The sequence below is a fragment of the Bufo bufo genome, chromosome 1 (genome assembly GCF_905171765.1).
Source record: "Bufo bufo chromosome 1, aBufBuf1.1, whole genome shotgun sequence".
NCBI lineage: Eukaryota > Metazoa > Chordata > Amphibia > Anura > Bufonidae > Bufo > Bufo bufo.
Window position 1 is genome coordinate 234846289 of NC_053389.1, and position 14089 is coordinate 234860377.

At 44.6% G+C, this 14089-nt stretch overlaps 1 protein-coding gene across 1 annotated transcript in view; it reads right to left on the bottom strand.

The window, feature by feature from the left end:
- Positions 1-13354, bottom strand: part of ETV6 (ETS variant transcription factor 6) — a 56804-nt gene extending 43450 nt beyond the window's left edge. The window contains exon 1 of the mRNA XM_040437179.1: positions 13027-13354. Within this exon, the coding sequence (XP_040293113.1) occupies positions 13027-13074 (48 nt within the window). The 5' untranslated portion in view covers positions 13075-13354. The remainder of the gene's footprint in view (positions 1-13026) is intronic.
- Between the last annotated feature and the right edge of the window lie 735 nt (positions 13355-14089).

Genomic DNA, 14089 nt, shown 5'->3' on the forward strand with positions numbered 1-14089 from the left:
CGCTGTGGTCAAGAAGTATAAATTTACAAGGAATAGTGACAGAGAAAGTCTATGGACCGACTAGTGGAGGCCACTGGTGATGGAGCCGGGACAGATCTGTGCTGATCCATGTGATGTTTTAGGATGTTGCTCTACAAAAAATTTATAGGGTAATCTGAACATATCATTGATCTTCTTCTGTGTGTGACAAGGAGATAAGGTGTTTGAAATCAGAAGTCTTACGGTGCATCCAGACAGTGCATTAAGGATCCGGCCACATCAATTTGCGTGACAAATGGCGACATGTGTGGAGTGACAAGAAAGTCGTACAAGATTTGATTTGGTGTCGCTGTGGGACATGTAAACTGCAATCACACCCTCAGTGTCCTCACATTCTGTTCTCTCGCTCCCTGTGCTATCAGTTCCCCTAGAATGAGAAAGTGGGAACAGAAGGTAAATTTAGTTTATTGAAAAGGAAAAACTTAGGCTACTTTCACACTTGAGGCAGAGCGATCCGGCAAGCAGTTCCTTTGCCGGAACTGTCTGCCGGATCATGCAATCTGCATGCAAATGGAAAGCATTTGTAGACGGATCCGGATCCGTCTTACAAATGCATTGCAAGAACGGATCCGTCTCTCCATATGTCATCCGTAGAAATTGATCCGTTATATATATTTTTTCACATTTTTACCGGTCTGCGCAGACCGGAAGGACGGATCCTGCATTCCGGCACTAATACATTTCAATCTAATACACTAATACAATCAATAAACTGATCCGGAATTTTGGACGGAGATAATACCGCAGCATGCTGCGGTATTTCCTCCCTCCAAAACACCATTCAGTGACTGAACTGATGACATCCTGAATGGATTATTCTCCATTCAGAATGCATGGGGATAAAACTGATCAGTTCTTTTCCGCTATTGAGCCCCTAGGACGGAACTCCGTGCCGGAAAAGAAAAACGCTAGTGTGAAAGTACCCTTAAATCTCACATTGACATAAGTCTTCAGCCCCTTTACTCGGGACTTAAGTCTTCAGCACTTTACTCGGGATAGATTATATATATATATTGTGGAGAAACCAACCTCGCCACTGGGTTTCGGAGGGGCCTGGCTACCAGCCTCTTGCCTCAGGATTATAGCCCATACTAACTTTAAAGGAGAAGACAGACCGGCCGCACAGCTTAAATCTGTCTTTGGAATTGTATTTTATGTTATGTGAGGGTACCCAGATAGCTAATTTTATTGTATTCGTGTAGTCTGAGTGCCATTCACCTAATAATATGCACTCAGACTTGAGCTATCTGGTGATACGTTAAATGTCTGTGTTTACTGTAAGGGTTGTGACATTGCATGTTTAAATGGTGATTTCTGTCCTGTTGTCCCCACATGTGTATTGGCGATTTCTCTTTGTCTTGAGAGATAATTGAATTACTCCTCGGGTGTCTCCAGGGCAGAGAGTAGGAAACCATGATGCATTGTGTCTGTGTATCCTGAATTGCTGCATATCTGTCCTGTGTCACAGTCTTCCTTCTGGTCCCCTAGGGGAGTGTCCACCAGATGGGGACCTCCATAAATACGGGCGGGTAGCCCTCAATAAAGAGTGCCTGTTTTATCCTTCATCATGTTGAGGCTGGTGTTTGGGTAACTGATCAACACTGGGGGATTGCTATACGCTGAAGATTTGCTATACTCCCCTGGCTTTACTACTAGTTCTTGTAAGAGCTGTTCCTGCTCTCTGGTTTTAGGAGAGGTTCACCCACTGGAGCCTGGAGCCTTGTCGTAGGTCCAGGGTGGGTAGGAGACGGTAAGACCTCAACCAAGCTTCGGCGGTTCGTGGGGTCTGCAGTACGTCGGTGTCAAGTGGATTGCTTGGAGTCCTCGGAAAGCACTAGGAGTACCTATCAACGGAGGTACCCGGTCGGGGTGCCAGGAGATCCGTTGATAGGTCGGGGTGCCGGAGATATATATATACATATACATACATACATATATACATACACACACACACACAAATATAAACGCAACACTTTCGGTTTTGCTCCCATTTTGCATGAGCTGAACTCAAAGATCTGAAACATTTTCTACATACACAAAAGACCCATTACTCTCAAATATGGTTCACAAATCTGTCTAAATCTGTGTAACTGAGCACTTCTCATTTGCCGAGATAATCCATCCCACCTCACAGGTGTGGCCTATCAAGGTGCTGATTAGACAGCATGAATATTGCACAGGTGTGCCTTAGACTTCCCACAATAAAAGGCCACTCTGAAATGTGCAGTTTGATCACACAGCACAATGCCACAGATGTCGCAACGTTTGAGGGAGTGTGCAATTGGCATGCTGACTGCAGGAATGTCTACCAGAGCTGTTGCCTGTGCAATGAATATTCATTTCTCTACCATAAGCCGTCTACAAAGGCATTTCAGAGAATTTGGCAGTACATCCAACCGGCCTCACAACCGCAGACCACGTGTAACCACACCAGCCCAGGACCTCTTCACCTCCATGATGGTCTGAGACCAGCCACCCGGACGGCTGCAGCAACAATCGGTTTGCATAACCAAAGAATTTCTGCACAAACGGTCAGAAACCGTCTCAGGGAAGCTCATCTGCATGCTCGCCGTCCTCATCGGAGTCTTGACCTGACTGCAGTTCGTCGTCGTTACCGACTTGAGTGGGCAAATGCTCACATTCGATGGTGTCTGGCACATTGGAGAGGCGTTCTGTTCACGGATGAGTCCCAGTTTTTACTGTTCAGGGCAGATGGCAGACAGCGTGTGTGGCGTCATGTGGGTGAGCGGTTTGCTGACGTCAACGTTGTGGATCGAGTGGCCTATGGTGGCGGTGGGGTTATGTTATGGGCAGGCGTATGTCATGGACAACGAACACAGGTGCATTTTATTGATGTCATTTTGAATGCACAGAGATACCGTGACGAGATCCTGAGGCCCATTGTTGTGCCATTCATCCACGACCATCACCTCATGTTGCAGCATGATAATGCACGGCCCCATATTGCAAGGATCTGTACACAATTCCTGGAAGATGAAAACATCCCAGTTCTTGCATGGCCAGCATACTCACCGGACATGTCACCCATTGAGCATGTTTGGGATGCTCTGGATCGGCATATACGACAGCGTGTTCCAGTTCCTGCCAATATTCTGCAACTTTGCACAGCTATTGAAGAGGAGTGGACCGACATTCCACAGGCCACAATCAACAACCTGATCAACTGTATGTGACGGAGATGTGTTGCACTGCCTGAGGCAAATGGTGGCCACACCAGATACTGACTGGTTTTCTGACCCCCCAATTATATAGGAAAAGGAAAGCGTGGCAGCCTGGTCTGGTCTAGATCGTGACTAGCCAAAGGAGTGGGGTTTACACAGGAGGAAGGAGCTGCGTAGCACAGGGTGGGTTCGGGGGGGGCCCCATACAAAAATTTGCTGTGGGGCCCAGTCACTTCTAGCTACGCCGCTGACTGCCTCTTACAAAAATATAACTACTATAATACTGCCTCTCAGGCTACTTTCACACTAGCGTTTCAGTTTTCCAGTATTGACATCTGTCAAAGGGGCTCAATACCGGAAAAAAACGCTTACGTTTTGTCCCCATTCATTGTCAATGGGGACAAAACTGAACATACATAATGCTCCAAAATGTATTCCGTTCCGTTTAGTTGCGTTCCCATACCGGAGAGCAAACCGCAACATGTTTTAGTTTGTTTTCTGTCCTGGGATGCGGAGCAAGATGGATCCGGCATTACCCTAATGCAAGTCAATGGGGACGGATCAGTTCTCTCTGACACAATAGAAAACGGATCCGTCCTCCATTGACTTTCAATGGTGTTCATGACAGATCAGTCTTGGTTAATGTTAAAGATAATACAACTGGATCCGTCCATAACTGATGCAGGCGGTTGTATTATCAGTAACAGAAGCGTTTTTTTGCTGAACCCTGCCAGATCCAGCAAAAACGCTAGTGTGAAAGTAGCCTGATGTACAAGAATATAACTACTAGAATACTGCCTCCTATGTACAAGAATATAACTACTATAATACTGCCTCCTATGTACAAGAATATAACTACTATAATACTGCCTCCTATGTACAAGAATATAACTACTATAATACTGCCTCCTATGTACAAGAATATAACTACTATAATACTACCTCCTATGTACAAGAATATAACTACTATAACACTGCCTCCTATGTACAAGAATATAACTACTATAATACTGCTCCTACGTACAAGAATATAATTACTGTAATACTACCTCTTATGTACAAGAATATACCTGCTATAATACTGCCTCCTATGTACAAGAATATAACTACTATAATACTGCCTCCTATGTACAAGAATATAACTACTATAATACTGTCCCCTCTATTCAAGGATTTTCCAGAACTTGGGGCCACACTATACCACTGATTTTGTATAAAGTTTATTTTCTTTTAGAGTCTGTATTTGGCTCATGTCATTGGGTTGGCTTATTATGGTATAAGGAGGTATTGCATCTTGGGGAAAAGATCTACATCATATGGCGGCACATGTAGTGCCTTCAGATAATTTCCTTTTCATAGACTTCTGACTGATGAGCAGCATAAGATTTTTTTTCTTTTTAAAAGGCAGGAACGCAGTAGGTCCTCTCCATCAATTACTATCATATACTCTAATGGGTTCTTTGCCCCTTTGAGGGCGATTATTGAAATACGCGATCCATCCGCACACACATCCAGACATGCAGGCAGCCATGTTTATTTAGGTATCTTCAGAGTGGTCACTAGAGGAGGCCTTCCCTTAGGAAAAGCTTCACAAATGTCTGATAAGAGGAGGCCTATCAGACAACCCAGTATACAGTCGTGGCCAAAAGTTTTGAGAATGACAAATATTGGAAATTGGAAAAGTTGCTGCTTAAGTTTTTATAATGGCAATTTGCATATACTCCAGAATGTTATGAAGCGTGATCAGATGAATTGCATAGTCCTTCTTTGCCATGAAAATTAACTTAATCCCCAAAAAAACTTTCCACTGCATTTCATTGCTGTCATTAAAGGACCTGCTGAGATCATTTCAGTAATCGTCTTGTTAACTCAGGTGAGAATGTTGACGAGCACAAGGCTGGAGATCATTATGTCAGGCTGATTGGGTTAAAATGGCAGACTTGACATGTTAAAAGGAGGGTGATGCTTGAAATCATTGTTCTTCCATTGTTAACCATGGTGACCTGCAAAGAAACGCGTGCAGCCATCATTGCGTTGCATAAAAATGGCTTCACAGGCAAGGATATTGTGGCTACTAAGATTGCACCTCAATCAACAATTTATAGGATCATCAAGAACTTCAAGGAAAGAGGTTCAATTCTTGTTAAGAAGGCTTCAGGGTGTCCAAGAAAGTCCAGCAAGCGCCAGGATCATCTCCTAAAGAGGATTCAGCTGCGGGATCGGAGTGCCATCAGTGCAGAGCTTGCTCAGGAATGGCAGCAGGCAGGTGTGAGCGCATCTGCACGCACAGTGAGGCAAAGACTTTTGGAAGATGGCCTGGTGTCAAGAAGGCCAGCAAAGAAGCCACTTCTCTCCAAAAAAAACATCAGGGACAGATTCATCTTCTGCAGAAAGTATGGTGAATGGACTGCTGAGGACTGGGGCAAAGTCATATTCTCCGATGAAGCCTCTTTCCGATTGTTTGGGGCATCTGGAAAAAGGCTTGTCCGGAGAAGAAAAGGTCAGCGCTACCATCAGTCCTGTGTCATGCCAACAGTATAGCATCCTGAGACCATTCATGTGTGGGGTTGCTTCTCATCCAAGGGAGTGGGCTCACTCACAATTTTGCCCAAAAACACAGCCATGAATAAAGAATGGTACCAAAACACCCTCCAACATCAACTTCTTCCAACAATCCAACAACAGTTTGGTGAAGAACAATGCATTTTCCAGCACGATGGAGCACCGTGCCATAAGGCAAAAGTGATAACTAAGTGGCTCGGGGACCAAAACGTTGACATTTTGGGTCCATGACCTGGAAACTCCCCAGATCTTAATCCCATTGAGAACTTGTGGTCAATCCTCAAGAGGCGGGTGGAAAAACAAAAACCCACTAATTCTGACAAACTCCAAGAAGTGATTATGAAAGAATGGGTTGATATCAGTAAGGAATTGGCCCAGAAGTTGATTGAGAGCATGCCCAGTCGAATTGCAGAGGTCCTGAAAAAGAAGGGCCAACACTGCAAATACTGACTCTTTGCATAAATGTCATGTAATTGTCGATAAAAGCCTTTGAAACGTATGAAGTGCGTGTAATTATATTTCACTACATCACAAAAACAACTGAAACAAAGATCTAAAAGCAGTTTAGCAGCAAACTTTGTGAAAACTAATATTTGTGTCATTCTCAAAACTTTTGGCCACGACTGTACATACAACAGATACCATCTGCTCTTCCCAGGATTCGGCACAGGGCGAACCCCGAGACTAAAGAGCAGGATCCACAGCCAGTATCTTTGCAGCGACGTCACACAGTACCGGCTGGCGTCAGCATACACTGCTTTATAATGTGTCCTGTGTAATGATTACCATGGTTGCGTCACCCAGAGGAAAGAATCCTGGATGAAAGACAAGAATCCAAGTGAAATAGATCTAAGAGGTTACCGGCCGCACCGCAGACCTAGACATTCCAGCCAATACGACCCTGAATGAATGCCCGTACAATAGGCGGCGCCAGGCGTATCATATAATGGAAATTATAAGTCAGGGGAATGAATAGCAAAAAGTTTTTCCTAGAAAATTAAAATTATAAAAGTTTTTTTTTTTTTTTTTTATAGTTACCATGTGTGTCACATGGCAGCCAACTACTGGGCAGTCTTTCTGGGAGATGGCATTAAAGCCACGGCAGGGAAGCTGGCACAGGACTGGTTACTGTTAGAGGGAACGGTTCCTGTACAACCAGAACAGAGTGCCCAGTAGACAGGACAAGCCGCAGAACATCGCTTCAATCTCATACTGTATATGGTCGAGATCAACAGGGACTGGCACAGAAAAAGTGATGTCAAATCACGTATAAAAGATGATACAGTGGTGACTGTTATTTGGCATTACAAATTGAAACAGTTTTGATGAACTTAAAATAATTCGTTTTCGCTCCACCCCTCCACAATTACTTCTCAGTTTCGACTTGGAAACCATCAACAAGTCGCTGCTCATGGATCTTCCATTTCTACTACTTGTCTCATGGTGCTCCATAGTGAATGGGCTGTGGGTCCGACTGTCTCACGAGACAATTAAAAAATATTTAAAAAGGGTTTTCCAAGATTTTTCTTTTTACTGATGACCTATCCTCATCTGATTGGTGGGGGTCGAAAACCCTGGGAGCCCGGCTGATGAGCCGTTTGAGAAGGCACCAGTGCTCCTATGAGCGCCGCTGCCTTCTTGCAGCTTACCAAGTGCCGCGCTGTACATTGTATAGCGGCTGTGCTTGGTATGGCGCTCAGCCTCATTCACTTCTATGGGGATGAGCTGCTAATAGGCCATGTGATCGATGAACATGTAGTCACTGGTCTGGGAAAAGCTGAGGGAAGGACGCAGCGCTCGCAGGAGCACCGATGCCTTCTCAAACATCTGATTGGCGGGTGTCCTGAGTGTCAGACCCCCACTGATGAGATACTGATGACCTATACTCAGCATAGGTCATCAGTATTAAAGTCTCGGAAAACCCCTTTTACCCCGGGCCAGTTTTCGCCCTTCTGGCCATTCTTTGCATTTTTATGTGGTAATAGCTTTGGAAGACTTTTACTTATCCAAGCCATTCAGAGATTGTTTGCTCGTGACACATTGTACTTCATGAGAGTCATAAATTTGAGTCAATATATTTCACCTTTATTTATGAAAAAATTCCAAATTTACCAAAGATTTTGAAAAATTTCAATTTCTCTGCTTTTAAAACAGAAAGTGATACCTCATAAAATACTTTTTAATTAACATTCCCCATATGTCTACTTTATGTTGGCATCACTTTGTAAAGGTCATTATTTTTTTTTAGGACGTTAGAAGGCTTAGAATTTTAGAAGCAATTCTTAAAATTTAAGAAAATTTCCAAAACCCACTTTTTAAGGACTAGTTCAGGTCTGAAGTCACTTTGTGGGGCTTACATAATATAAATGACCCCATTGTAGAAACTACACCCCTCAAGTTACTCAAAACTGATTTTACAAACTCTGTTAACCCTTTTGGTGTTCCACAAGAATTAAAAGGAGTCTGTCACCTCCATATGGCCATATACAGTGCTTACATGGCTCTGTAGCACACCTATACATGAATGTTATGGTACCTTTGTCTTTAGACTTGCAGAAGCTGGAAAAACTAACTTTGACTGATATGCAAATGAGCACTCGCAAGTGCCCAGGGGTGGCGTTCACTGTGTTGGTGCCCAGGCTGCCCTGCCTTTTTTCATTGTTCCCCCGCCCCAGCCTCTGCATATGCCCGCCCTCCTATTCCCTTGCGTCATCCTAAGGTTCGGCCGAGATCCCGCGGGCAGGAGCATGCGCACTGCGATGCCCATTGTTGGCACGGCATCGCTTTAACTACTGAGCATGTTCTGGCGAACGGCGCAAAACCAGTTGACTTTTTTTTTTTTATTGGTACATATGATTTTTTGATCATTCATTATTACATTTTATGGGGCAAGGTGACCAAAAAAATTGGTTGTTTTGGCATAGCTTTTATTTATTTTTACAGCGTTTACTGTTAGGGGGTTAGGTCATGTGACATTTTTATAGATCAGATCGTTACGTACGTAGCAATACTTAATGTGTATACTTTTTCTTATTTATTTAAGTTTTACACAATAATAGCATTTTTGAAACAAAAAAATGATGTTTAGTGTCTCCATAGTCTGAGAGTCATAGCTTTTTTTTATTTTTTGACCAATTGTCTTAGGTAGAGTCTCATTTTTTGCGGGATGAGGTGATGGTTTGATTGGTACTATGGTGGGGGGGCATATGCCTTTTTAATTGCTTGGTGTTGCACTTTATGTGAGGTTAGGTGACAAAAAAATAGCTTTTTTGGCACTGTTTGTTTATTTATTTTTTACGGTGTTCACCTGAGGGGTTAGGGCATGTGATATTTTTATAGAGCAGGTTGTTACGTATGCGGCAATACCTAATTTGTCTACTTTTTAATTTATTTCATTTTAACACAATAATAGCATATTTGAAACAAAAAAATGATGTTTTAGTGTCTCCATAATCTGAGAGTCATAGCTTTTTTTTATTTTTTGACCAATTGTCTTAGGTAGAGTCTCATTTTTTATGGGATGAGGTGATGGTTTGATTGGTACTATGGTGGGGGGGCATATGCCTTTTTAATTGCTTGGTGTTGCACTTTATGTGAGGTTAGGTGACAAAAAAATAGCTTTTTTGGCACTGTTTGTTTATTTATTTTTTACGGTGTTCACCTGAGGGGTTAGGGCATGTGATATTTTTATAGAGCAGGTTGTTACGTATGCGGCAATACCTAATTTGTCTACTTTTTAATTTATTTCATTTTAACACAATAATAGCATATTTGAAACAAAAAAATGATGTTTTAGTGTCTCCATGTTCTGAGAGCTATATTTTATTTATTTTTTTGTGATTTTCTTATGTAGGGGCTAATTTTTTGCGGGATGAGGTGACGGTTTTATTGGTACCATTTTGTGGGACATACGCCTTTTTGATCACTTGGTGACAAAAATGGCTTTTTTGACACCGTTTTTATTTTTTATGGTGTTTATCGGACGGGGTGGATCATGTGATATATTTATAGAGCCTGTCCTTATGGACGCGGTGATACCCAATATGTGTGTTTTTTACCTTTTTTTCTATTTTTTAAAATGATAAAATCGGGAAAAAGGGGCGGTTTTTTTTCTTTTTTTACTTGAAACTTTATTTATTTTTTATTAAAAACACTTTTTGCTTTTTTTTTAAACTTTATTTCTGTCCTACTCTGGGACTTCAACTTTTAGGGGTCTGATCCCCTCTACAATGCGTCTGTATTGTAATGCATTGCCTGTTAGTGTACTACACAAAGTAATACACTAACAGGTTGCCTAGGAGACCAAGCCTGAGGCTGGATCTCCTGGGCACCCGTAGAAGGCAGGTCCCGATGCCGTGAAAGGCATTGGGCAGCCTCTGCACGGCATCGGGCTGCCTTCTCACCCATCGGGTCCCCGCCACAGCAGCGATGGGCTCCCTCACTCGCAGCAAACCCCTTCTATGCCGCCGGCATTGCTGTAAAAGCCGATACAGCAGGGGCCTGGCTATCAGGGACAGCCGGGCCCCTGCAGTGATCGGGTGCGCACAGCTCCGGTGCCCTGCCGATCACCATGACGTAATAGTATGTCAAAATGCGGCAAGTCACTTGCTGCCATGACATACTATTACCTCATATGTCGGGAAGGGGTTAAGAGCCTGACGCCTCGTTGACATTTCTGTTTTTCACTGAGGTGTGCGCTGTCCCCATTTTCCATGGAAAACACAAGTACCCATTGATTTTAATGTGATTGTTCACACATCAGTAGCTCAGTGAAAAAAATCACGGAGACGTGCCCAACTTTGGTCTGTGATGCGGACCAACCATGCGCATTAGGGCTTCAATGGGTCCGCAAAAACGGAAATGACTCCGTGTGCATTCCGTTTCTGTAGGTCCACATGTCCATTCTGCAAAAGAATAGAACATGTCTTATTCTTGTCCGTTCTGCAGACAAACACAATCACTGTTAGGCCTCATGCACACGACCGTTGTGTGCATCCGCGGCCGTTGTTCCGTTTTCCGTTTTTTTTCGCGGACCCATTGACTTTCAATGGGTCCGTGGAAAAATCGGAAAATGCACCGTTTGGCTTCCGCGTCCGTGATCCGTTTTTCCAGTCCGTGAAAAAAATATGACCTGTCCTATTTTTTTCACGGACAACGGTTCACGGACCCATTCAAGTCAATGGGTCCGTGAAAAATGACGGATGCACACAAGATAGTCATCCGCGTCCGTGATCCATGTCCGTGATCCGTGTCTGTTTTTCTTATCATTTTCAATGCAAACTTGACAGTGTTTTTTTTTTTCACTTTTCATGTCCGTGGATCCTCCAAAAATCAAGGAAGACCCACGGATGAAAAAACGGACACGGATCACGGAACAACGGAAACCGTTTTTGCGGACCGCAAAAAAAAAACGTCCGTGTGCATGAGGCCTTAGGCTAGGGCTACATGACGACATGTATCGCGCAACAGTTTTTATAAGGATAGTCTATGGTGTCGCACTGCGACATGCTGCGACGCGACAGTTGCAGAAAAATCCATCTTGGATAGATACTATAGACTATAATTATAAAAACTGTCGCACGACATGTCGTCGTGTAGTCCTAGCCTTACAATGGATCTGCAAGAAAAAGGATGCAATACGGATGTCATCCATTTTTAAAAATCACTGACACAACATGGACAGCTCTGGAAATTTATTTTCAGCTGAGCAGTGTCCGTGGAATACAGATGACACACAGGAGGACAAAAAAAACGGACATGTTCACTGACAACTTTGCTCATGAAATATGGACGGATTTTTTTTAACGGACTTCAAATGGATGTGGAAATTCGAGAGAGGCCTTACTAAGATCCATCGTTCGCAGTTAACCCTGCATGTTGCGGATTTCCAGGCCAAAAAATGTCTAAGGGTGCATTGTGTGTTTTGCGGACTTCAAACCGGGGAACCACAGAACATGGACACCAGCCGACTTCAATGGTTCCGCCATCTGCATCTTGCAGCCAAAGATAAGACATGTCCTATCTTTTGCGGCACGGCCGCACGGAACAAGTCTTTGGCTGCAACATGTGGATCGCAGACCCAACGAAGTCAATGGGTTCACACCGCGAACCAAAAAAAAAGGAATGCCCCCTAATAAAATTCCTAAGCAGTTTTTTGTTTCCAAATTTCTGTGTGAGCGAGCAGTAAGGCTTCCTGCACACGACCGTAGGTGTCCCGTTGCCGTATTGCAGACCGCATTCGCGGATCTGCAGTACACGGGCACCGTTCTGTGTGCATTCCGCATCACGGATGCGGACCTATTCACTTCAATGGGTCCGCAAATCTGGAGATGCGGAAACGGAACCCTACGGAAGCACGACTGAGTGCTTCCCCTGGGGTTTCGTCCCGTATTTCCGTTCCGCAAAAAGATAAAACATGTCCTATCTTTTTGCGGAACGGCCGGATGGCGGACCCATTAAAGTGAATGGGTCCGCGATCCGCTGCAGCTGCCCCACGGACGATGTTCGTGAATTGAGGCCTGCATTTTGTGTGCAGGAGTCCTAAAGGTTGTGGAGAGGTGATGTTTAGGGCAGTCTGTATTCTGGTATCAGCACCTGAGTCACAGAACACAGGCTGCCATAAATATACCCAAAACTCCACATAATCTCAGAGGGCACATAAGGGGGAATTCTGTCCAAGTCAATTTAAAGGGCCACTCCACCCATCAGATCCAGTAATGACACCCACTGGGCGGCAGACACTGGCCAGCCGGATAATACATGATGAAATCCGTTAAGGATTGCGCTATAGCTTGTCTGCTCCCTGTTTGATAAGAGACCATAGCGCCTATCATTCTGCAATATGTGAGCGCTCTGAAAAAAAAATGTAAAAAGACAAAATGATTAACCCCAAAAACATGTCACACATGACACCGATCGATTATATATATATATATTTCTGATATAGGGAGCGCCACACAACAGGTGCTGCTCACATAAATGCATCACATTCTGTGTCACATGTATACAGCCAAAATGCGAAAATTAAAAAAATAAGTGACCTCTTTTCAGCGCCCCCAGATATCGCCGTAGACCCTATAGTATTATAGGATTATGATGCACATCCAGCCCTGTGATTCGCAGAGGTTGCAGCTTCAGGCGTCATGGTAGTAAATATAGGGAATACCCCCCTCCTCCTCCTCCTCCTGGAACATGTGCAGTAAGAGGTCCCCCAACCTGAGGCAGCAGCGGAGCAGGCACTTACCTTAATACCAAACTGTGCAGAAGACATGGCCAGGAAGGAGGGAAGCATCCGTCTGCGGTGATCAGGGGGGGCACATCCCGGGTGCCATCACCCCCCTCTGACTCTCACAAGTTAGCACATTGTCCCCCAGACAGCAGGAGTTGGGGTGCAGGGGTCCAGGGTGCAGGAGTTGGGGTGCGGGATCCTGTGGAGGTTTCTGTTTCTTGTGTTTCTGGATTTCAGGGTTTTTTTTTTTTCTGTTTTCCTTCCTGGAAGAGAGAAGTGAAGGCAGAAGTGAGTGCCCCCCTCCTTCCTCCCTCATTGATCTCAGAGTGCAAGTCCTGAAACTGACGTGTATTCCCAGCAACCAGCTCTGCCTCTTAAAGGGACCGCAGCACCAGGAAACACAGACAGGGAAGTGCCAGACACGAGCAAGCAAAGGGCAAGGGGGGAGGGGGAGCGAGGGGGAGGGGGCTCTGGGGAGGGTGGGAATGTGGGACAGTGTGAGGCGAGGGGTGAAGGAAGATGGAAACACATAGGAAGTGAATGTAAAGGGAGTCCTGAGAATGGAGGAGGAAGTAATAAATATGAGGTTTTATGGAGTGCAAGCTCTTCGGCTCCAACTTTCTCCTGAGCTGATGCAGCGTGATACAGTGTGTCTGGTGTGGACACACCGCGTACTGTAGGAAGTAGCCCACTTCAACAAAATAATAGGGCGGGAGGGGGCGCAGAAAGACATGAAGGGCCGAGAGGCTGCCAGGCAGAACTGAGTGCTCGCGGCCCCTTTAAGAAGAATTACCCGGAAATGTCAGCTCCGGTTACAGAGAGAGACATGGGAAATGAGGAAGAAGGGGGAAGAGAATACCTGAGGGGGGGGGGGTGATATTTTTTGTAAACATTAATTACTGTGGTGAGACAGGTGTGGAGTGAGGAAGACTGCGACATGCTGGGGGAGGGGTGGGGTTTGGAGAGATGGGAAGGGAGGATGGAAGGAGCCACTCAGGGTGAGGGGGGTGGGTAAGAGAAATGGGAAGCAAGGCGACATCCTGGGGGGTGGAGATAGGAGGAAAAGTAGGAGATATCC